General features: G+C 49.4%; 1 protein-coding gene across 7 annotated transcripts in view; it reads left to right on the forward strand.

Annotated features, from left to right (window-relative positions):
* TYW1B (tRNA-yW synthesizing protein 1 homolog B) overlaps window positions 1-18281 on the forward strand; it is a 107777-nt gene extending 89496 nt beyond the window's left edge. For 5 of the 7 annotated variants that reach the window (XM_054847796.1, XM_054847799.1, XM_054847800.1 and 2 more), the window contains 2 exons: window positions 3927-4094; window positions 16477-18281. In XM_054847796.1, the coding sequence (XP_054703771.1) occupies window positions 3927-4094; window positions 16477-16698 (390 nt within the window). In that variant the 3' untranslated portion in view covers window positions 16699-18281. Of the gene's footprint in view, window positions 1-3926; window positions 4095-10221; window positions 10603-14829; window positions 15041-16476 lie in introns of those variants that run through there. The other 2 variants (XM_054847798.1, XM_054847797.1) reach the window with 2 other exon arrangements.
* The last annotated feature ends 7156 nt before the right edge of the window (window positions 18282-25437 follow it).

Here is a 25437-nt window from a genome sequence, read left to right on the forward strand (position 1 = left end):
AAATATAAATCTCAGTAAGCCACATACTGCTGAGCTAATATATGAGAATTTACTAACGTAATTAAAGGTGGAGCAAGGCAGGAGTGAAATTGAGGTCATGGCTAAGACTGAATCAGTAATTCAGGAGGTTCAAGTGATCAAATCTCCAAATTCAGAGCAGCCGATCTCAAAACGATGAGGCTGAAGTTGGATGGAGCAGGGTGTAGGAGACCGTGAGGGGCTGCATTCACCAACCAGCGATGGTTGCAGGGCATGGAACTAGGTATTGCAGTGACCCGGAGGACCTTGGCTTCTCTTGCAAGTAAATGACCCAGCCCAGCAGCGCTCGTGTCTTGGCTTTGCGTAGGGCACAGCAGCAACACGTGTCCCGCTCCGACACACTCTCCTTCGGTCCGTTTGCTGGGAAGGGAGCTGGAGCAAGAACCCAGCATCTCTGCTGACTTCATACAATTAAATCAGAAATGAAGGTGTCTTTTGAACAATGCCACTTCTAAATTAGCAACTAGTTTTGAGCGTGCTTCCAGAAAATGATCAGAAAAGCTACTTCCCCAAAGCCTCGTGCTCCTGCCTGTTCACGCTAGTGAGCTACAGAGCTTTGCAGACCCACGTGCAGCTTCTCTCCATGCTCTGCCCGAGGGATGCTCATAGTGCTCGTCACATCAGCCTGCACATGCTGGGTACTTCCCACCCACGGAGTAGCATTTTTGGGGTTTTTTTGGTGCAGATAAGGCATGCCAGCGCTGCGTGACCTTTACTTCTGCCACATCGGGGGAGATGAGGAACGATGGGGGCTTTAGGGGCGGTGAGCGATGGTGCTGGCCTTTTGGCTGGCAGACTGTGTTGGGTGGGAGATCTGCAATCAGCTCAAATCAATCTTACTAAAAAAAAAAAAATCCCTCGGTGTTTCCTGTGGATGTTTGCTCTGGGGCAACTTCTTCAGCTCTCAGCGTTTCACAAAGCAGCACGGACTCTTTGTGGAGGGGTAGGATTATAGAAATTCCTCAGTTGTTCTGATGGCCTTTGAAACAACACAAGCTGCTTTTTAATGTCATCAAGTCAATTCTACTCGTCAGTAAACACTAAGAGTTTCTGTACAACACCAACTTAAGCCTGGATTTTCACCCTCCCTCTGCGTGTGCAGAGGCCACAGGCAGAGATGGACTTTTTTCCAAACAGTTCTCGGTATTTACTAAATTAATTTCAATAAAAGATAACAAGAGTGAGATGAGCTGGAAGGAGTTTTTTTACAAATGCCTTTATATTTTTGGGTGTTTGCTCGTGTACTCAGCCCTGAAAAATAATCTGTGTGTTTACTGACTGTGTTTGCCCTGGCTTTACTGTGCCAATGTTATTTTTGTGTCTAGCTCATGGCCCTTGATATCGGGGGGGATATCCAGCGGTTTCGCCCAGTTCCCCAACAAGGGTTCAGAGCCCCGGCGCCCACAGTTGCTGTCGTCTCCTCTAGGTGAGGTCTGGAGGGAAAATCAGGGAGTAACACGCTCAAGGTCTTCCATAAAATGCTACCACCACCTGCTGCAGGCACTCAGTGCGCAGCCTGCAGATCTCCACGCAAACAGAGCGGCGATACCAAGCCAGAGAATGAAAGAATAATCCTGGAAAGTGGTGACTTGTGTTGCTTTAGCTGGATGGAGGAGGCTGAGCAGAGTTCTCCACCTGGTTTCTAGAAGGGCTTGGCCACTTGAGGCTTCGTGTTCTTCCTTTCATGCCGGCGTTGAGGGTCTTGGTGGAACCGTGAATCGCTGGAGGTAGCTGCACAGCTGGGGCAGCGCCGGGAGCAAACCAGCTCTCCTGGTCTGTGCCGTGGTCGCCTCTAAACTGCAAGCTAATTGCTGAGCGATTGGGGTGCTTCTGCCTCCCAAGGAGTGAATGAAAACCGGAGGGCGGCACCTTCCTCTAGCCCTGAGGTTTGTAGGTCTTGTCCTAACTGAAAGCCAGAGGAGCGGTACTGCTGTGGAGAGGAGCAGACGGGAGGTGAAGCAGGCTGGATTAGGAAGATGAGGTTTGGCTACTGCAGAAGAACAGCTCGGATGAGCAGAGGGGCAGAAGCAAAGCCCTGGTTTTACCGGGGGAACTCTGGTTTTGCCCCCAGTGAAGGTGCTTTCATCCCCATGGAGTTGCTTCTGGTTTAGCAAAGGTGTTAGAGAAGGGAAGGGGTGATGTGGCACTGGACCGTGCAAATTCACCACTTCTCCAGTTCCATCCCTCTGGTTTGAACCTAAAATTAGCACTTGTCTTCAGAAGACCTCAAGGTTCACTGACATCCTCTGCTTTGTTCCGGTTTTGCACTATTTAATTTTTTTAGTGATTTTGCTCTTTGTACTCTCAAGAATCGCCCACTTTATGCATGCCCAGAAGAGAAGGATGATTTGCACACTTGCAGATATTTTTCCCCCTTTTTCTTTGGAAGGAAAAATATTTAAAAGAAATCTGCTGTTTCTCTGGGCTCAAGCTGCTGCCACCCTGCCAGCATCTGCATCTACACCTTTCTGCTCATAACCCGCATCTCTGCCAGGGCTCAGTCTGAGCACCGCTGCCCGGTGGGACTCTGCCCAGCCCATCTGCGCATGGATGCATAATACCTTACAAATGCCCATTTCGTACACCACAACTGGGAGTATCTTCATTTTTCTCTAAAATGACCAGTGGTTGGGAAGAACTTTGAGATCTCAAGATCCAAACAATGGTGTGAATAAAACTGAGGGGTTTACTCAAAGTCTCTTCATGGAGCCCCAGGTTACGGTTACCTGGGTCCATGTGCACCACAGGGAAGACAGAAAATGGGTTTCGGGGTGCAGGGACTGTCTTTTCATCTTGATTGCCAAAATGTTCTTGATCTGGAGCAGTTACAGCAACAGTCTGCAGCTAAACTAGGCAAGTTTAATTCTCTTGTAGTTAAACTGAACAGCTGGAAGCAGGGAGAGCACTGTATGCTTGGGGGAGCTTTCCTGGGCACAGTTAGGGAGGAGGGCACATAGGATGGTTTTACAAGGGGCCGGAACGAGATTTGTGTGGATACTAGAGGACAGGGGCAGAAATCGCAGCCTTGACCTGGAAGGGGAGAGGTCCTTACCTCTCTTCACACAGGTACTTCTCGAGAAGTATCATATTGACTTGTTGCATTGGTTATTTGTGAGACTTTCTTCCAGGCATGTCACGTTTTGAAACCAAGTGACTTTCTGAAAGGTCCACTGGTAGCTCAGGAGCATGAGCATCCCCCATTTGAATGCTGTTAAAGCCACTTTCCAGAATAAAGACTAACTTGTGATTTACTGCTGGGGAAGCCTGGGCACACTGTGGTTTGGTGATGTGTCATTGAGGGAGAGACGGATTTTTTTGTGATGCCATCTCCAAATTTTTACCTTTCCTTAAGATACAGCCTAAAGGGGGGCAAAGCAGAGGTTTTCAGGGTTTGCTGTGGCTGATCTCAGCACCTCTCCTATGAGGACAGGCTGAGAGAGTTGGGATTGTTCAGCCTGGAGAAGAGAAGGCTCCAGGGAGATCTAATTGTGGCCTTCCAGTACCTGAAGGGGCTCCAGGAAAGCTGGAGAGGGGCTGTTCATCAGGGAGTGTAGTGACAGGCCAAGGGGAATGGCCTGAAGCTGCAGGAGGGGAGATGGAGATGAGATTTTGGGAAGAAATTCTTCCCTGTGAGGGTGCTGAGGCCCTGGCACAGGTTGCCCAGAGAAGCTGTGGCTGCCCCTGGCTCCCTGGCAGTGGTCAAGGCCAGGTTGGATGGGGCTTTGGGCAAGCTGGGCTAGTGGAGGGTGTCCCTGCCCATGGCAGGGGTGGCACTGGGTGGGCTGTGAGGTCCCTTCCAACCCAAACCATTCTGGGATTCTATGATGTGCTGGCATGGCCCTGAGCTTGTGAAGGGTTAAGCTGACGATTTCCATGTTTCTTCTCAGGGCGTGACATACTGCGGTGAAAGCTCAGCCAGCAGCCTCACCATGGCCAACGTCCCCTGGCACGAGGAGGTGGTGCGCTTTGTCCAGGAGCTGGCCGACCTCATCCCCGACTACGAAATCGCGTGCGAGCACGAACACTCGAACTGTCTGCTGATAGCTCACAAGAAGGTGAGACTGTGCTGGGGTGTGAGACCAGGCACCGCGTCTTCTCCTTGGTAGTGTTGCTCTATTGCCTTCTTCAACACAATTTCTCGAGTTAGCTGGATTCTTCTCCCCCCCCCCCCCCCCCACCCCCCCCCCAAAAAAAAGTATGCAGAGCATGTATCGTGGAGAGAGCTGTGGAATAAGTTACTGAAGCCGCTGCAGGTTGCAGCTGATGGTGATAACTCGCAGCACCTCCGTGGCAATCCAGGCAAGAAGCGTTTAACAGCTCCAGGAGGAGCTCAGTGCAATATCTCCTGTGCTTTGTCACGCTCGCTTTGCATTTTGAGAAAGGCAAGAACAAATCTGGTTGAGGTGGGTCAGCTGGTTTTGTCTCGTTTCTGTTTTTTCCTGGTTGTTTTCAGTGGTACGTACAGCTCGGTAAGGAAGCTACACCACAATAGGTTAGGGCTCTGTCTTTCCTCTTCTGGATCTTTGTGACACCTACCAGAACTGTGGACCTCCTCCCCTTCAACCAGGCTGAAATAATGTATTTTTCTTCCTTTGGAGAAATAATTTTAGTAAAAGACATTATGCAAATGTTAACAGAAGATGCTTTCCTTCTGAAACTGGAGCTGCCTTCCTGCAAAAGTGTTTTGCAGGACAAATGAAGCAGCCAGAACAATTATACGTGTTCTCCACCCTAAGAACAGAGAAGAGGTGGCAGCGCTGCCTTCTGCCGCCTGTCCAGCATCCCTTACGCTACTGGAGCGCTTTGCAGGCGGAGCATGCATAAAATGGTTTGGTTGAAACTTAGGTCCCTTCATAAATACCATCACCATAATTGGAAACACAAGTGAAGTGTCAGGAAAAAACCCTATTAATTTTAAAAGATGCAGGATATGAAAAATATCGAGTACAGTTTGGCTTTCTGAGCTGCAGAAAAGCTTAATAGAAAGATAATAAAAATGTATAATAATGTGCTAGCTGCACAACTGATGGAGCAGCTACTTATTATGCTAATTATGATGATTTTACTCTTTGCATATTCTTCGCTTGTGTTTGCTGAAGTCCCTCGCTTACGCGGGAGCTGCTTCTGGCGAGCGGCGATGCGGGGCTTTCCACGCCGGGTGGCTTGCAGTGCGCACCGGGAATAACTGGTTAAAATCGCCACTTACAAAAGATCCAAAGCATTTTAAATCAGTGTTTGAAAACGATTAGAGTCTCATTGTTGAAACCTTCTGCACAGTTACAAAACTGTTGCCTGCTTTTGCAATTTCCCTTTTTATGGGAACAGCTGTAAAGGAGCAGAGAAAACCAGGATACCTGGCGTTATTTTTGTTTTAACTCACCTTAAAGTTGCTTTATTTACAGCCTCAGTCTTGGTTGTTGCCACTGGCAACTGTGCCCGAGCAAATCCTTGAATGCAAAATATTCTTTTCCATTCTAAGGTGAGAGGCCCAGGGAAAGAAAGGAAGCAGACTGCCACCTAACTTATTGATGCATAATTTAAATAACACCATTAGTAACAAGAATAGATTGATACCGGCCCAGGAGGAATTCAACAGCTGCTTTGCTTTCCAAAGCTATTAGGAGAGGGCGTCTTTTGGAAACAATCTATACTCGGTACTAAAATAACTAATAAAAAATAAATTTATTTCTATTATGTTTAATTCTGAATTTCAGGCTCCAATGGAGAATAAAATTTGTCAGTGTATATTATTTGCAGAAAACCTGTGCTATGGGAACAATCAAACTGTAGCGAGTAATTGCAAAATCAAAGGTATCTTTAAAAAGTTAAGGAGTTGCAGGAAGGCGGTAATAAAAATCATTAGGAAATGTGATTTATTTCACTGTGTTCTGCTACGTCTGAGTTTCGAGGCGTTCAAACAAACGCTCATAGTAATAATTTGAAGCACCAGTATTGAAATGCCATCCTGTACAAGAGTCTGGAAACGTCACAGAAATAATGTGCCTTGCTTGTGGCCTCTGCTCCTTGATTTGTGGAGAATCATTGATTGGCACTTGCTTACTCGATGAAAAAGAGTTTAGGATTTAGGCTCTGAAGTCTCTTAAGGCTGGGGATTTACATAGAAAAAGTGATTTTAGTTAGAGGAGACTGCAGTTTATGTGTCTGGTGGTATTTTCTTGTCTCTGGAAACCAAGAGGGGATATAGAGATAGGAGCTGTTGCATTTTTGGGTAATTCAGTGTCTTAAAAATCTGCAATTAGGCTTCCAAGTCTCTCCCCACCTCCCACAGCATTTTTTCCTGCTGACCAGAAGTTGTTCCTGGTGTCTGTCTGTCTGTCTGCAGTTACAGCTGAGGTGCTTGTAAAGCCTTCGGGACTCGGTGAGTCGGGAAGTGAGACGTGCCCCATTGAACCTCGGAGAGCTTTGGATCTGGCAACCCTGCACTATCCGGCAGAGCTTAAAAAGTCTCATAAGCTTAAGCCTTACACAAAATGTTTGTTTTCCAGTTACCCTTCACAGAGCCCTAAAAAATAACACAGAGAACGCCTGCGCCCCACTCACCGTGACCTGAAAAACCATTGGTTACTGGTCTTTCCACTTTCTTTTGGGCCAGCTGGGTAACAGCTTCTTAAGCCTGAAGGAAAGCGAGGACAGCCCGGGTCGAGCACAGCTCTCCCTTGGCTTGGTCTGGGCTCCCATGGGTGGGAGAGCTCCTCTGCCCTGTCTCTTCTGCATCTTCCTCCCAGCTCTCCGGTCCCCCCTGCACACTGGTTTCCATCTCTCCTGGAGAGGTGCCCAGTGTGTTTTGGCTCCATCCTTTTTGATTCTTTTCTTTAGCAATAGTGCTAAATTCTTGAGAAATTATATTTGCTTTGTAGCAAATCCTACAAACATCATGGTACAAAAAACCTCATTTATTACAGCGCTTTTGAGCTCATTGGCTGGGGTATTGAGACAGCAGCAACTTTATAATTGAACAGTTAATTCAAGTAACTTTTTGCAGAGAGAGACCTTAGGTGGCTGCATTTCCTGGGTTGTAACAATAAATGTATCGTTAAGGCAACCATAACAAGTGCCTCAGAAGGGGCAATGTGCTGCCTTGCAGCAAAGACTTTTTTGAATGAAAGTTCCATCTTGGTAACTTCTAGAATAAAACCCCCTGCCCCACTTTGAATTTACTTTACTTTATGTTTACCACCCACTCTGTTGTATTGAAATGCTTACCTGCCAATTCTCTCCTGTTCCATTCATTTAAATATCTACCTTGCTTTTGAAGTGCGTTGTTTTCCAGCCACGTTCTCCCTGTTGCTTTACAGATTTTTTTTTTTTTTTAATAACTTTTCTTGTTAGCGCAGTTTGTATCGTGTACTGCTGCTCGGAAATTTTGCTGCTTGGTGAGCTCTGTAGTGGGTCTGTTAGTACGTGTGAGCATCCCTGCCTCTTCCCGGTGACGCTGGGATTGATTTCCGTGCCGGTTAGCCACACACAGCACAGGGTATAGTCCCGAAACCCCGTCCCTTTTTGCTGTCTTTGGTGGTCTCAGTTAACAGGGTGAAATGAATGGCTGGTGGGCTCAGAAGAGTGGCTGTCATCCTTTTTTGCCTTAATAAATGGATACACCTGACTTCCACAAGCAGATCTGAGTCCGTACCCTGGATCCAGATGTTCCCTCGTGGTGTGGATGCAGTTCTGTGCCCTGGACCTCCCCTGGGTTATTTTCCTGGTGGATGTGGTCTGGATGAGCGCTGTGTTCTCCAGCGCGACAGGGTGAGCCTGGCATCCTCTGCACTCAGGGATGAGCCACAGAATGACCCAAGGCAGCCGCTTTTAGGAAGGTCCCCGACATCATTTGATTTCCCATAACCAAAGTGCAGTGCTGAGGGTGTGCAGGGTACCTCCAGGGCAGGTGTCATGGGTAGTTTGAACTGAAATGAGTTGAGGGAGATAGTAGCCTGGCCAAAGGTGCCCATCGCTCTCCATCAACCAAATCTTCCCAGCGAAGAGGGAACTGGCCTTTTCCTTCCGACCAGGTTTCCCAGCACTGCCCATGTCTGTACTGCAGGGGCTCGGATGGGACGTGAAGACTCCACGTGCGTCCTGGCTGTGACTGCAGAAGGCTCGAGAGGTTGGGTGAAAGGCGTTGAAGTTGTTCCATGCTGAGCATTTCATCTATATTTAGGGAAGAAAAGGAAGCACTTAACTACCAGCTGCAGAGCGACTAAGAAGGGTTATATTAGAGAAAAATAGTCCATCACATTTTATTTCCTTCCTGCCTTGCAAATGATTTGGAGAGTGTAAGCTGCCCTTGCGATCCAGCATCCCAGATCCAGAATTTGGATCACGTTCTCTGCCTGCTCGCCCATCAGTCACCCCGTACCTGCGAGAGCATTACAGTGCAAGGGGAAAACCAAACTTGGCTTGCTGCTTCCTGTCAAAGTCACCAAATAGGTGCAACATCCCCGTGTCTGCAGCGGACACAGGGGATGGGGTTACTCCCCAGCTGAGGACAAGGTGGCTCAGTAGCCAAGGAACAGCCTTAGTGCAGGTGTGAGTATGAAATGTTATGTTTCCTGAAGGGTTTTTTTTTCATTCCGTTGTCTCCTTCCAAATAGGAAGGTGGCTCTGCTCTGCTTGATCTGGTAGTTATTAAAAGAAGATCACAGTTGTGCTAAAGTAATCTGGTTTTCATCTATCGGAATTAAAACTGTCTGGATGTAGCCCTGGCTTAATTGGCAGACAAGATGTTCCACTCTGCAGCGGGTAGGGATTAAAAAAAAAATAAATCTGCAATAATGAGTCTTTTCTTTAGAATAACTCAGGCAAGATCAGATGGCAGAGACAGAAGCTGACGAGTTGCAGAGGATGGGTCCCAGGGGCCATGCAGCACTGGCGAGGGACAGTGCCTGCCCAGCAGCGCGTGGCTCGGGTTAGCCTGGGGCTGGTGTGGCCTTTTGGTTTCACTCTCTCGGAAAACACAACAGTGAATCCCATTCCCAGGCATTCTCAGTACCAGCTTTGGAAGGGGTTTCACCTACCTTTTTTTTTTTTTTTTTTTTTTCTTCTGAGCACTTATTTAAGTCACTGAATGCATAACTACTACAAGGCTACTTTTTGTTTCCATCTAAAATTGATGGAAACTTCAGGTACGGTAAACTGTTCATAGATACTGTCTGCAAAGCTGCTGAGGGGTTTAAAGCTGGGTTATTCCCCGGGCTCAGTGTCACTGTGCAGGTTTTCATTTAGCCCTACGGACATGGGAGGTAGTGAGACTCTCACCTCCGAGTGCCTGTGTCCTGTTGAATTGGTTATTACCTTCTGTTGCACGCATTTGTAACTTAATAACCAACTTAATCTCAATTTCTCCCCCCTGAAGCCTGAAATCACAACTGGTGATTAAAAAGAGAAAATTTTTAGCTTTTTAACAAGCAATATGATCCTGCTAAGATTAATTTATCTACAATATTTCTTCTTCTTTTCCTGAGTGACTCCAGTTCAGTCACTTCCACTGTTGAACAAAGGGAGCCTTAAATAATTGTGAGCCTTAATTAGGTGAGAAACTGTGTGTAATAATTCAATGAATTATTTGTTTGACTTGGAGAGCTTCATACTGGCAGGTGGCAAAAATAGTCATAGCAGTTGCATAATGTAAGTGCTTTGCACTCCCATTATATATGATCTGTTTAATAATACCCTGTGTGAAAGCATAAAAGCTGTTTTGTTTATTGCAATGATGGGCTGTCTTCAAATTTAAATTAAGGAACTCAGGACTGGAGCCATCAAGATCATTTTTCCAGCTGCCTTTTTGATGTTGTGCTGATGGTAGAGACCAGCGATAGAAAACCAGTAGCTGAAAGCTGCTGCGTTGCAAATCTGGAGTGGTAACTAATTCCCAAGTAACACGTTTGACACGGCATTACTCTCTACTCCGACATCTCCAGCGGTCTTAAATGCTTCTAAGCCGAGCAGCCTTGGGGAGCGGAGCGGGAAGATGTGATTTTATTTTTCAGAAGGGGAATCGTGACGGTAAAGACTGGCAAGTCAGCCGTGGCAAGAGCAGGGTGACCCTACCCATCCTGGCTTCACGCACGGCCTCGGCTGCTGCGGTATTTAAATTCCTGCTGCCTGCAAGAGCCCAGCTGCACCGTCTAGACAGTTCATGAGACTTCTGCCTGTCCTTTATAGAAAATCCAGATGTGTGCGTTACCCCACCGAATGCACAGATGTGATTCTCTGCAAGCCTTGTGCTGTTTCTTTAGGACCGATACGCTGCCGCAGACCTGGGCTCTGTAAGTGTCCGCTGGTCTCTTTGGTGACAATGAGAATGTAAGAGGAAAGAAGAGGGGTGATGGGTGTTTAACTCGTGCCCCGCTGCATGGTTGGTTGTGGCCAGCGTAAAAAGAAGCCGGGACAGATTTAGTTTTGTATTCATATATTCACATATATCACTGCAGATTGATGAAACTCGCAGTGTTTAGATGCTGCTGAGTTGTTCCAGCTGCTTCCAGGGGTGCTAAGGAGAAGAGTTTCTGCTATGGATTTTTTTTTTTTTCTCAAAATACTCCTAATATATAAGCCCTGTAGTGTGTCTGTGTGGAACAAGTGGTGTTCAGTGACCCTGTGGGCTGTGAGCTCACCCAACCTGAGATACACGGGGTTTGAGTTTCAGGACCATAGGTATGTAAGCATGGAATTAAAAATAAATAAATCTGCTTGGGACCTGTGCACAAAGCCACACTCTTATTTCCCCAGAACAATGCTTTTCCTTAATAGCAAAAGAATATATATAAGCTCAGCAAAGAAGGTATTTCAAGGAAAGCCACTGAAAAACACACTGAGGAGATCCTGACTGCTTCTCCAAAGATAATTCAAAGATAAGTTTTCTTCTCAGGCAGGAATGTAAATGGAGTGTAGTAGTGCTTTTTTTTTAAATCCCTCTGTGTGTTTAAGTGCTCAGGTGGTGCAGGGACCGTAATGTTTGCAGGCTCTGAATGCATTACTTCCCTTAAAAAAAAAAGGAAGTTTCTGTACATGAAATTATTTCGGGTTTTTTGTTGGTGGTTTGTTGTTTTGGGTTTTTTTTTTTTTTTTTTGAAAGTAAACCCCTGCCTGCACCGCAGAAGCGTCCTGCAGCCCCAGGTCGCCAAAGCCCCGGGCAGCAGCGGTGCCACTGGCACTTGGGGGTTGGCAGCCGGGAAGGGGCCGTGCAGGCGGTGCTGGATCCAGCCGCTCCATGGGGACAGGAGATGGGGAGCGGGGCACCCCGGCAGCACGGAGCCCCTGCGTGAGCTGTCAGCTTGTGTCGCTTGGCTGGGATTTTAGCACTCAGGCAGGGAGAAGACTTAATCATTTCTGCATGTCTAAGAGCAGAGCTGGCAGTCGGCTTTCATTAGTTTTTTGGGATGGGACGTAAAAGTGTGGACTGGGAAGCATCGGACCTGCCGGCCTTATAAAAGCTGAGTTGCTGAGACTTGCTTTTGCAAAATGCTCCTTTAATGCCTCATGCTATGCGCAAACCAAAATAAGCATCGACTGAAACACTTGGCAAAGCCAGGATTTAAAATGCTGGAAATCAGAACTAGACAAGCCGTCAGAGAAGTGTGGGCTCTCCCTGCCCTCCTCTCTGATGCTACACCAGTTTCTGCGCCTCCCCGCAACCGAAGCACATGCTGGTTTCCCTGCTCATTCCTTTTTTTTTTTTTTTTTTGGTGTGGTCTTTAAAACTAGACATAAAACTGCTGTATTTAACCATTAAACCCTGTGCATGTGCCTGGGGAAAAATCCATTTGTTGGACTACTAAATCTTTGTGTCCTCAAGTAATTAAAGAGTAACTGTTGCAAGGCCCAAAGCTCTGCCTTCTTTTCCCAGTCTTCCCTCTGCTCCTTGGGGATGCTGCGTTGCAATGCAGCTCATCGGAGAAGGGATTCCCCTGGGTCCTCTCCCCACCGGGGATGGACTCTGTCCTTCCAACCCAGGGCTTGCTCCGCGAGGAGCCACAGCAGGCCTTTTTGAGTCTTTTCCTGAAAATACATTAGTTTTGGGGTTTTTTTTGTAGAGAAGGACCAGAGTGAATGGGTGAAGAGGAGCCTCCTTGTTTCAGTGTGTTTTTCTCTGAAGAAAATATAACGTTATCCTTGTTAGGACAAACTAATTGATTTTTGGCTGACTTCCATTTTTCAGTGTTAGCGTTTCATGTGTCACCATCTCTGCATCTCTTCTATATTTTATCCCTTCGTATAAACCCTGTGTTTATTTCTCAGCAATTATGCGTGTCTGGAGGAATGTAGTAAATTGTACTACTATATTGTCCTCAATATACACATACATTTTTACCCCCCAAAAATTGCTTATGCAAATATGTTGATAAGAAAAGAAATATGTGGTGTGGCTCTTCTCTTCCTTCATGAATGTTGATGGGTTTCTGTAGCAAGAAGCTTCTCTCTCTGCAGTCAGAGCAGCTGGGAACCTACTGCAAAAGATAATTTAAAGAAATTTCCTGCTCATATCCACTCAGTGAGTTACAAGAGAAAAGGGAGGTGTTAGCTGTGCTCCGTTCATGCTCCCAGGTAACTCAGCTCTTCGTTTTAGTCCCGGCTCCTGATGGGCTGTGCAGTGTGTATCTCAGTGTCGCTAGAGAGTGTTTGAGGGACTGGCCGTGTGCGTGGACAGCACAGCCCCGGGCAGGTAGCTCCGTCCTTTTGCCCTGTGGCTTCCCTGAAGCACGGCCAGTCCAGCTGTGCCGTTCCTGGTGCACGACCCCGTGACAGATGTCCCTGTGGTGGTCCAGCATCACGCCTAGTCCTGCTCTTCTGGGCTTGAAGGCCATTACAAATTTCCCCTTGTTTCCTTTGCCTCTCGTTTTCCCAGCATTAATGCCTGCTCGAGGCCGTGCTCCTTGCCCTCTCTGCTGAAATCAGGCAGGTTTTGCATTGCTGTGCACTGATGCCACGTCTGTAGGGAGCGATTGGTGGTGGGACCATGGGGACCAGAGCTGGGGCACACTGGGAGCACGAGCTCCGAGGGGACGGCATGCACTGGCTCCCGTGGCATCTCGCTGCTCGAGCAAAGCCCTTGGGGAGGGCGACTTTGCCTTCCAGACGAGACAGCCTGGCTTCAGAGCCAGCCGAAGGTGCTTTATTACTTTTTTTTATGATGCTAGCTTAAAAAAAAAAAAAAAGGAAGGTTTCAGCCATTTGTCTTTTGTCGATGTGTTTATCACCTCAAAAGACTTAACCAGGTAGTGAAAAATTCAATAAAAAACCTGACCGCATTAGTCTGAAATAACACTGATATTTAGTATTGGCTCACCGGTTGTATAGATGTTGTGAAACTATTTTGAGTCTTAAATCTTTTGTTGTCTATGGAATAATCACAAAATTGCTAAAATCCAATCTGTAAATCTTGTGGGCAATTGAGGCTGTTCTCCCCCAGCCCATGTTTGTCTGGGATTTTTATTCCTCACCAGAAGTAATTGCTTTCCATGACACACTTAAAGGACTGCTCCCATTTTTTCATGTTTTGTAGCTGTGCTGTTGCAGCACTAAAAATATTCAGTATTATTTAATCCGCTTTTGTAATGAACCCCAGGCAGCCTTCCTTTGGTTGATCTGATGGGAACGGTATTGTCACCTTAGTCTGCAGCAGCCGGCTCCCAGCATGAATAACTCTGTTGTCAGGACCTGCACGTTCAGATGGAGTCAAAATTAAATAGCTTAAAATCTCACCGTAGTGACCTAGCCGAAGTTCAGGACGCAGAGCAACGCACATGGTTTGTGCAAGCCTGGAGGGTTTTATCCCCAGGAAAGTGTAGGTAGTACTTAGTGATGAGGGGACGAGAGGGCAGAGGTCCCTTCCGGCCACTCCAAGCCACCTCTTGGCGTGGCACCTTGCTCAGGACTACAACCCAAAAGCCGGTGGGTCTGGGCACGCTGCCTGCGGGTCAGCTGCGTCCTGGCTTGCTCCGCTGCCTGCGTCCTCTGGTGGCCTCTGACGGTTTGCTGCCCAGCTCCAGGTGATGGGGACTTTTTGGAACTGGTGTTGGGAGGTCTTCAGTTTTATTTCCTTGTCGCTAGCCTCATCGGAGGTCACCAGCTCCATGGAAGAACAACTGATGCGGTGAGATACAGCCACAGCATGATACGGGCGGGGGGGGGGGGAAATAGTTTGCCTCTAAAAAGAGAGAACCCATCCCATTGCATCCCAGAAACTCATGTCAGGCTCTCATCCCTGTACGTAGATGGCTTCTGCCCTCAGCTGGGCAGTGACAGTGTTATACTGGTGTTGAACTGCTGTGGATGATGGAAGCACCAGCACTGATGTCAGCCCATTCGTAGGACGGTGGGTTTTTACCTACTTGTTGCCAGTTAGACCAGCTGTGAGCGAAGCTGCATCACCATTGACTGGCTTGGCACAGCAATGGTCTGAGCAGGGTTTCTTCCAGAAATAGTCCAGAACTGGTTCTCAGTGTCTTCTGCAGGTAATAGTAGGCTGTTTTCATGTGGTTTCTAACTTTAAGATTCTGGAGAGGCAGATACCTACGGCAGGGTTGGGGTCGGTGGCTGCAGTCCATACCCTCGTTTCAGCTGGTCTGGGTGGCACCAGTGTCCCCTGTGGCTTTGGAGCTCTTGCTGAGCCACTCCTGACCGAAGGGTTAACAGCTCGTTGCGAGCTCCCCCTTCCATCCTGCGATTAGAGCATCCCGCTGGTTTTCAAGGAAATGGGAATTCAAGGAACCGAATTCCCTGTTCAGCTGAGTTCAAGTCTCAATGCCCTTTTTGTTCTTTATGTGCTAGGTTTCTCTTGGTTGGCCTCGAGGCTACGTAGGGACCCATTTGACCTGTTAGGAGTGCTCCATGCCCATCGTGGGAATAAGCTCGACAGCTCGTGTGCTAAACCACTCTCCCAGGTGCCATGTGTGTTAAAGGCTTTACTTGATCCTGTGGGTTGGGGAGGTTTTTTTTGCCCTTAATTTGTGTGAGAATTTGCTGAGTGTTAGTGAATCAAATTTGGGGGTGCAGGGAGCGTTACGCATGGTGTGAACTTGTCACCTGGCACCTCCATGTGCATTGGGAGGGAAGTTCAGGTCTCCTGAGCCTGGATCCTGTTTGGGACCTGCCACTTTACAGGCGAGTCATTGTCTCCTCTGCTATTGCTTTACTTGCCGTGCTCACCGGGAAGGACACGTCCCCTTGGTGAAACACGGCCTCCGCCTTAGTGCATGAAGAACGAGCGTTGGACGAGTTTATTTACGGCGAGACTTGTTCCCCGCTGTTATGATTCTGCAGTCTCACATCTCTGCTCTGTGTGGAGGACGACTCCTGCAAGAAGTCGCTGTAATTATGCAGGCAGCAATAGATTAGCATTAGCAATGTTTGATTGCAAAGTTTTGCAGGTGTCAGCAGTTTTTCCAACCAAAAAAGCTTTTAGCTCTTGGGCAGAAAGTCAAGCGCCATTTTAAATGCATAGCCATCAGGCTTTTGAAAAAAACAGGGAGTCAGTCTGTTTCCCTCTCTTTTTTTTTTTCTTTTCCTTTATTTTTTTTTTTTTGGATGAAGTGCGTAATAAGCTCTTAGCTCAGATAAATCCTAATTGAGGATTCAGTCAAGGCTGTTGCTAAATTAGCAGAGCAGGTCTGCTAGACAAATGCAGCTTCAGCTTGTCAAAATAAGCAATTCTTAAAATTCTCACATGGAAAGAGGATTCATGCCATTAAACCTTTTTATCTTCCCCCGTTCCCCAACACAGCCCTCTCGCCCCTTTCGAGAATCACCCAAATCCATCCCAACCACCACGGCCCATGGCTCTGGTGTTGCTCCCGTACCAGTTTGTGGCTGCTCTGGAGTTGGTGTCCCATGTCTCAAACAGGGGCTTTGGTTGACCTTGGAAAGGTCCCTTCATCGAAGGGTACCTGGGTATCACTCTCAAATTTACACGTTTCCTCCAGGGCTCGTTCAGTTCCTCAAATCAAGGTTTTTCAGGTATAAATTGCACCTGGCAAGTGCGGGCATGCCTGGGAAGTGGGCTTAGGGATGCACCGGGGAAGCGTTCCTCCTGGGCAAGTGGGGTGGAGGTAGGATCCAGGTCCAGCGAAGCACCCAAGAGTCAAACCCTCAAGGAGATTATCTGCTGGTAGACAGCACTAAATGGCTAAAGCTGTAAGAGGAGTGGCCATCCTGTATCTGGGGATGAAATGTGGCTCAGAACAGTAAGTTCTGGGTATTTGTCCACCTGAACTTCTTTTTAATTTTTTTTTATTAAAGCAATTATCCCACATTGGCTTCTGGATGGCTTTACCCTGGACCTTAACGTGGCTAGAAAATTAAAACAGACAACAGCTGGGTAACCAATTTAATAATGCACCCAGCTTGTCTTAGCATAAATGTGATATTTTGTACTCCTCATTGCTCCCTGGCTCGTTAACACGTTTCTTTTCCTTCCAGTTCAAGATCAATGGCGAGTGGTGCACCTGGATCAACTACGGCCGCTTCCAGGAGCTGGTGCAAGAGCACGAGAGGAGCGGTGGGTCCAAGACTTTCACAGCGGCCGATTACACAGCCAAAACTCCTCGCTGGGCGCTGTTTGGGTCCAGAGAGAGGGGATTCGATCCCTCAGATGTAAGATACCAGCGGAAGAACAAAGCAAGAGACCTCTCTGGGTGCTGAGGTCAGACTGGGGCTCACCCAACTCCTGGCTAGGTGGCTGTTGAGTTTTTTGGTCCCCATTTCCAGGCTAGCAATGATTTTTGAATCTATTCACTTAGATTTTTCTGATGTTTGATATTGAGAAGGAGGGTAAAGCCTTTACTTAACCTTTCCCTCCTGTTGTTAGGGCTTCTTGGATGAAAATATTTATATTGCTTTCTGTCTCAAGATAAATCACAAATGGTGCCTGCCAGCAATTGATGGTAACTGGCAGCGTGATGAGGGAGGCAGCGGCTGTGGTCTCCACAGCGGAGAGTGTTTGGAGTCAGATGTGGAGAGGGAGCGTTCGTTTGACGCCTGTGCCCTGCTGCGAGGAGAGCCCGGCACCTGCTGGCACCCAGCTCGGCAGCAGAACGTTCTGCATCCGTAAGGATAAAGTGCCAAGGGGATTTCGCTGGATCTGTGCAGGTGGGACCGTGGAAGGATCTGGATCTAAAAGCCTGAGCCCTGCTGGAAGTATCATTGTACAGACAGTAACAAAGATTTATGTATTTTGAACACCAGTGCCGATTCCTGTAAAGACCCAACCCCGAGAAGCTGAAGCTTGGGAATGGTGTAAGTAATGGCACTGCTCTTAATATCGTCTGTGATTTCTGATAGCTCTCCAAATATTTTCCAGTTTCACGGATTTGGCCATGAATATTTTCCGAGTAGTTTTACCCACTCCCTCAGCAGCCCTAAGCACCACCTATAATCCTCCAAAGCCACGTTAGGCTCCCACTGCGTGTGCCCAGCGTCCTGCTGACGGTGAGGACGTGCTGTGGGGAGCCAGTGGCCGAGATGCCGGGGATGGCTTCCTTCACTCCACGCGGGCAAGTCGACTGCGTTGCTGCTGCCTTGGGCGGAGGTGGTAATCCAATATACATGAAAACTGAATCCGTCCGAGATCTGTTGTGTCCAGGAACCAACTCTTAGTTTGGAGAGGCGATGTCTAGGCGCGAGGTCCAGGGACTCTTGGAGACCCCAGGCCGCGCCTGGCATTCTGGAGGTACTGCAGCCTGGCCAGAAAATGGTATTTAAATGAGAGGGGGGTGGGTGGTTTTCTCTTGGGAAAATCCCCACTTTCACATGCCAGAGATGGACCTTTCTCTGTTTATGCAACAACCACATCGGCTGCAGTCCCCTACGAGTTGCAAAGGATCGGTGTACCAACACCCGGGGCAGACCCCGTGTCCGGCTGTGCCTTCAGTTGCCAAATGGCTGAACTAGGCTACAAGGGTACCACTTCCCCGGCTAGCCTCCCGCCCCTCTGCCGATGGCTTCAGCCGAGGAGCCTTAATTTAGACCCAGAGGTGTCAGCTGCTGGTGGGAAAGAAAACACAGTCATGCCCAAGTGTTTCTGTTCTCCTGTTGAACCCCAGGAGCACAGGACAAAGACGTTCACAACGCTCCCACCTCAACAGCGAGGTCCATAAGCCTGCGATGCCCAGCGCCCGTGGCACTGCGGATAGGACTGTTCCCAAGACTGGGATTATTTTTTTAAAAAGAACCTCATTTCTTAAACTGTAAAAAGCATTTCTAAAGAAAGAAAGAAAATAAAATAATTTTCCCTAGAGTGCCTTTGTTGTCATTGCTGTATGAGACTGTAAGAGGGGATGCTAAAGGGATTTTTAAGGAGATCAAAAGCACAAACATTGCAGAATATCTTCTTTTTTCCTGATAACACGTGGAGGGGAAGGAAGAGCATCCGTGTATCCATGGCCAATGGAGAGGGCTTGACCGATGGAAGGCTGCTCCCTGGCTCCTCTCCCCAAAGCGCTGAATGGCGGTTGGAGGTGGCAGAGAAGAAGTTGCCATGCTTCCTCAGGCCAGTGCCAAGCAAGACACAGGTGGCACCAGCAAGCCCTGGGGAGGGACAGGACATTTTCAAGCCATCTGCCCATCTTTCTACAGCAGAGACCTGCCACAATAACATTGGTGCTTTGCTGGAGCTCGGGGTGCCCAGCATCCCAGCCAGGCTGGTGAGACCCTGTGCCCAGGCCACCATGTGCCGTGGCCTGTCTGGAGAGCTGCCGTAGGGTTGAGCCAGGCTGTGGTCATGGTGAGGTCTGATCTTCTGGGCTGCTAGTGCTGCTTCCTGGATTAAGAGGTGTCCACGTTTCATTCTTTACAGCCCCACTCATGGGAGCTGGCGAGTATGGAGCTGAGCTGGGAGGGCACCTGCTTGTTGCTGTCTTCCACCAGAAAATGTTTTCTTTTGTTCTTGGGGGTACGCTTTGCTGTTCAGTGAGTAGTGGAGGAGAGACATGGATTCCTTAAGGCATTGAAAACTCTGGTTGTGGATTTTTGTGTATTTGGGGCAGTCTTGGGCACCTGTCTTCAAGCAAGGTCTTGAAAAGATGACTTTTTTCTTCTTTTCCTGACCATATTTTCAAAAAATACCTCCTGAATCCTCACAGGAGGTTAGTCTTAGGGATTTGATTTCCTTAAGAAATAGGCTAGGGAAAGGATGCTCTCCTTTCCCCTCGGGGAGAAGGATTTGTCCTGTTCCCACCATGGCTTCACCAGGGGTGATCCCACCTCTGCTCAGTCACTCCTCCATTCTCTTGGTCATGTTTGACACCATTTAACTCCTGTCTGGACTTTGGGCTGAAGGTTAGCGGCTCTGGAAAGCCCAGATGCTCTGCGCTGAAAGATTTGAAGCTGTTAACAAGAAAAATATACGTCTACTAGTGAGACCTGTACTCTGACTCCTGCTTCTGATGGGAGGGATGGTGTGGGGAGAAGGGGACTTCTCAGAAATTCCCAGTGTTAGACCACGTTTGAGTTAAAAACCGTTGTATTCTGGGCTTATTTTGCAGAACTAATGCAATTTGAGTAAAAATATCAGGGGTGAGATGCAGCTACCTGAATACAAATGTTTAGTAGGTGCAGAGACCTCTCCGGCTACCAGCTCTGCTCTGCAAGACTCTTGGAAGACCTGGCTCACATCTGCCAGCCCAAGCAGTTGTCCTAGGGCATGTCCCAAGCCACCAGATGTGTGTTTAGGTAGTGGTCTTCACTGTTTTCTGATCAGCTGTGGGATTTCTGTCATCCTTGTTCCTCTGTGCGACCTCTGGTAAACATAGAACTTGGGGAGCCCTTCCGGGAGCCAAGCCCTAGGGAAGGGAAGTAAGAAATAAAGGTCCACAAGTATTTCACTGCCTCCTCATGGCCAACCTGGGTCAGGTTAACTGAGGTCATCAGCAGCAAAGGGCAAGGCATGAGCTTTTTGTGCGACTCCAGTTCACCCTGGAGCATCAGTTGTGCGTGAGCACAGCTGGAGTTTTGGACCAACGTGTTTAGTGTCCACTATAACCCACCATATTCCCCTTGATGGATGCCAGCTCCTCTGCACCTACTCCTTGTTTCTGGGCCAGACACCTCCATCCTGCACCTGCCCCCCTGACAGATGAAGCAGCCATAAATCACTGGTGTTCACCTCAATCCATTGCTCGTCCATGGTGAGCCCCGGTCGCAGCCAGTGCTGCCCCAGGAGAGATGACCCCTGTGCCAGAGGAGCCTTGGGGCTGCTGCCCTCAACGGCTGCCGTGGTCATGGTGATTAGCACTTCACATGAAATGCTCCATAGACCCCTGGCAGTGCCTTCCCCTGGAAATCCTTGGGGAGCCCTGAAGAAAACTCTGTGTCTGCTCTGTGCTGTGGCATCAGCATTATTTCTTCTCCCAGCCCCCCTCAGGACACAAATTGCTGCTGTCCCTGTTACACAGAGCTTCTCCACAGGCCATTTGGCTCAATCGAAATAACTCGTTGGCACTGTAAGAAGCCTCTCCCTGATCCTTCCTGTGTCCTCATGCACCCTCCATCCTTCTCCTGATCCTCCCTGCATCCCCACGCGCCCTCCATCCTTCTCCTGATCCTCCCTGCATCCCCACGCGCCCTCCATCCTTCTCCTGATCCTCTGCATCCCCATGCACCCTCCATCCTTCTACTGATCCTCCCTGCATCCCCACACTCCCTCCATCCTTCTCCTGATCCTCTGCGTCCCCAAACTCCCTCCATCCTTCTGATCCTCCCCACCGTGCTCTGGGGTGAGTCTGCCCTGGGCGGGTGCTGGTGCCTGGTTTGCAACCCTGGGGCTGGTGGAGCCACCACCACTGGGGCTGGGAGGAGAGGACAGGGCAGAGGGACAATGTGGGTGACCTGCACGGAGGCCAATGCCACGGCATCCCCATGGGGTTTGGGACCTGAGACGTCTTAGAAGAATCATGATTTCCCCTTGTGTTGGGTTTGCATGGCAAGGTTTTGGTAGCAGGGGGGCTACAGGGGTGGCTTCTGTGAGAAGCTGCTAGAAGCTTCCCCTGTGTCTGACAGAGCCAATGCCAGCCGGCTCTAAGATGGGCCTGCCGCTGGCCAAGGCCAAGCCAATCAGCGCCTCTGTGATAACATATTTAAGAAGGAAAAAAACAGTTGGAGAGAGCTTTTGCAGCCGGAGAGAGGAGTGAGAAGATGTAAGAAACTCTGCAGACACCAAGGTCAGTGCAGATGGAGGGGGAGGAGGAGCTCCAGGCACAGGAGCAGAGATCCCCCTGCAGCCCGTGGTGAAGGCCATGGTGAGGCAGGCTGTCCCCCTGCAGCCCATGGAGGAAGGATGAGGGGGTGTAGAGATTCCACCTGCAGCCCGTGGAGGACCCCACGCCGGAGCAGGTGGAGGCACCTGAAGGAGGCTGCGGCCCATGGGAAGCCCACGCTGGAGCAAGTTCCTGGCAGGACCTGTGGACCCGTGAAGAGGGGAGCCCACGCCAGGGCAGGTTTGCTGGCAGGACTTGTGACCCCGTGGGGGACCCATGCTGGAGCAGTTTGCTCCTGAAGGTCTGCACCCCGTGAGAGGGACTCCATGCTGGAGCAGGGGAACGATGAGAGGAGTCCTCCCCCTGAGGATGAAGAGGCGGCAGAAACACCGTGAGATGAACTGACCGTAACCCCCACTCCCCGTCCCCCTGTGCTGCTGAGGGGGGGGAAGGTTGAAGCCGGGAGTGAAGTCGAGCCTGGGAAGATGGGAGGGGTGGGGGGAAGTGTTTTAAGAGTTGATTTTATTTCTCATTCCTCTACTCTGTTTTGCCTAGTAATAAATCAGATGAATCCCCTCTCTCAGTTCAGTCTGGTTTGCTCGTGACGATAATTAGTGAGTGATCTCTCCCTGTCCTTATCTCGACCTACAAGCATTTCGTTATGCCTTTTCTCCCCTGTTTGGTGAATGCGGGGAGTGAGAGAGCGGCTCTGGTGGGCACCTGGCCCCAGCCAGGGTCAACCCTCCACACCCCTGCTTGGCGACTAGAGGGAAAACGCAGCCCCAAACACCAGGCCAGTGGTAACCAGGGCCACATCCTGCCCGCCTGGGTCTCCTGGCTCCATGTGACATCTGGAAGCTGCTCCGAGAGCAATTTGGGCAGGATTTGCTCCTGCAATTACACTTGAATTGCCTTGCGCTTAAAGCAAATCTTTCAACGCACGTATCCGAAAACAATCACCTTACACAAGTAGCTTTCAGTGGTACAATTTATACAAATCACCATCTACAGCTATTTCGGGGACGCGCTAAATTGAAGACCCAGCAGCCGGCGTGGGTTGCTGCTGTAGCTCCAGCCGTCTGCAGGTGATCGTGGGGATCGTTCTCGGGGTGTGCTGGGCCTGGGGAGCTTTGTTTCTGCTGGGAGGGGTTTTTAACTTGCTCTCCCGCTGCAGCATTTCATGCCTCACCTGAAATTGCTTCTTTTAGATTTAAAATAGATTGCTGCTCGCCGGGATGCTCGTGAGGGCTGGAAGTTGTGAGGTTTTTCACAGGGAAGCTTTAATGATATGGGATGCACTCCGGAAAAAAGTGATCTTTAGTTAAATGGGGCCTTTTCTATTCTGCCAGAGAGCGGTAAAGGATCCTGATCTGGGAAGACCTCTCTGAAGTCACGATTTCAGGATCAGCCCGTGCTCTTGCAATGGTGATGCTCTGTCGCTCTAAATACATTTGTCAGTAACTGGGTCACGCCAACCCATTTTCCATAAGTTTCGATCTGGACCAGAACGACCCTCCGGCAGTCCATGCCAGGGGTGCAGGGGGTCTCCATCCTCCTTCTTGCCCCCAGGGCTGCCCAGGGCCCCCCCAAAGGCCAGATCTCCCTCCAGTTTGGGGGGTTTTGCCCAAAGCTGGGTCATGATTTGCATCCCAGGTGCCGTTTCCAGCAAAGAGGGACCTGTCACTTCAGTAGCCAACCTGGAGGCTTGGGAGGTTCGATCCTAAAGGCAAAATGGGCAAAAATTCTTTAATAACCACTTAATAAAGCCAGGGAGCATTTGAGGAGCCTCGTGCCCAGCTCCTCTGCCTGGTCTGGCTCATCCTCGGGCGGCACGGGCTGGCATCCCTCCTTGTCACGCTGCGGGCTCTGTCCGGCCGTAGTGCCCTGACTCACAGAGTGACTCATTCGGGATGGGGGTTGCGTTTCATTTTTGAATGAGGATAAATATATTTGTTTCCAAAAAATCTCCAGCAGGAAAACATCCCCCAAACAGAGAATTGTCATCCATCAGCTTTGTCTTCGTCTGGCTCCGCTCCTAAATCATTTATGATGTTAGAGCCACTATCGTGCCTTGAGGGGAAAGGAAGAAGATATCTGAATTAATTGAAGGAAGGGCATCTTTTTATTTCATCAGCTGCAAACTGAGCCAGGAGTTGGCAAAGGCTGTGGGCCCCGCGGGAGGGGACCTGACCCAGCAGCGAGAACATGTGCTGCTCTAGCAGCTCGCTGTGATGAAGGGGAGGCAATTAATCCTGGGGAAATATTTCAAAGGAAGCTCTTGCTTTCCTGGAGCTGAGCTTTCCTGGAGGTAGGAGCTCACCAGTTCCTCCCCCTCCTCCTCCTCGGCTCCGTCTCTGTCTCCTCCCCTCCCTGGCCAAGCTGCAGCAGGGATGGAGGTGGCAGGAGCTCCTGGGAATCGTTTCCAGCAGTGATGGGACATTCAGGAGGAGGCCAGGAACTCACACCAGGCATCACCCGGCCAGTCCGAATCTTCACTCCCAAAACCTGTGGAGCAGTGGCACGACTGAAGCCAATGAGAGCAGAAGTGGGGGTGATTTCATGGCTGTCACCACCTGCCCCATCCCTGGTGCCCACATCCCCCTTCCAGTGTGGGGCACAAGCCCACGTGGCCAAGTCCTCCAGCTTCCCAGAGCAAGGCCACCGTGCTTGCGTTGTCTCCCTGGTGCTTAGACAAATCCAGCCTCTCGCTTCATCCCAAAGCCTTCCTCTGTTATTACTTGGAAAGACTGAGGAGGAAAAGGTCTTTCTGCCATTGACACAGCCCTGTTGGCCCCACATGGTGAGCAATCCCCAGAAAGGTGATGCTGAGATGATGTCCCATCCCAGGAGATGCTGGGAAAGGGTCGCAGAAAAACGGCAGAGGTAGGATAACCACCACCAAGAGCAAATGGCTGGTTTAAATTAAAAATCAGCATCTTCTGCAAGTGGGGAAGCCCAGGTGGAGAGAGGCCAGAGGAGGGAGAGGGCAGGGGGTGCCCGGGCGGGGGGCAGGGGAGGGCTCCCCAAGTCCTGCAGCTGCTGATGCTGAGGGCGGCCGGAGACGCGGCAGGGCCCTGGGGATGCAAAGAGGCTGATGCTGGGAACGGTTATATTTAGTCTGGCGATTTAAAGCATTTTGCCCAGAAGCTGCTGTTTGGACTGGAAATAATTTACTGTCACAGCAGGCTTTCTATTAGTTCTACTATTTATCCTTTCTGTTTTTTTTTTTTAACAAAAGCCTGCCCTGTGTTCTCGGTGCTCTCCCCCGGGTCCCACACCTGGGCTGCGACTCTCCCCCGTTCCCAGCCGACCCCCTGCCCTCTCCCCAGGGACTGACGTAGCCAGAGTTCCCTGTGCCGCCCTTCACAGCCAAGGGGGACCTGGCGTGTGTGTCCCTGATGGGATATCGCTCTGCCTGACCCAGCCTTTTCCTTTTATACCTCCAAAAACCCGATGTGGTGGCTTGGCAATGCCACTTGATGCCGCCTCGCTGGAGGATGCTTGCCTGGGAATATCCCATCCCAGGGACACCCTGTCCCAGGGCTGGAGCATCTTCTCTTTTTCTGTCCCTGAGCCTCTCCATCTTTAGGCTGCCAAGGCCATGGCTCCATACGCATATTAATAGTGTCCAACGTGGTTATTCCCAACGACAGATCTCCCAGGATCCGAAGGATGCCGCAGTGGTAGCGAAGATGCAGCCCTGCACTGGGGACAGCATTCCTGCATAGGGATCCCCACTTCTGCTGGGAAATTTTGGGGGGATGCAACACAGAAGATGCCAAAAATTGCTGGATCTCCAGTACAGGAGGGTTTGTTACGGCAGGAACAAGCTATAGCAGCTAATCCCTCATCCTGGTTGTGCTGGCGTGGTCCAGGTCAGAGAGGAGCCGGGAGCAATCGCGCTGGCCTGGGGATCCAAGCTTTCCAAGAAAAGATAAAAAGCTCAGTTCTCATTTTCCATGATATTTAGTTTTCTCCTAAACTTTTCTTTACCTTCATGTATTTTGAACTTTTTTTTAAGCAACAAAGTAAATAAAGGTTCTTTTTTTTAAATAAACTGTTCTTTTGAATGAAGTGGGAATCTTTTCAAGGGTTTCACAACCTAAAAATGAACGTTTGAACTGGAAGAAGAGCTGGGTAGGGTCTTTCCTCGTGGACCATTTCTGCTTCAATGATTTGGTATTTTTGC

The sequence above is a fragment of the Grus americana genome, chromosome 19 (genome assembly GCF_028858705.1).
Source record: "Grus americana isolate bGruAme1 chromosome 19, bGruAme1.mat, whole genome shotgun sequence".
Classification (NCBI taxonomy): Eukaryota; Metazoa; Chordata; class Aves; order Gruiformes; family Gruidae; genus Grus; species Grus americana.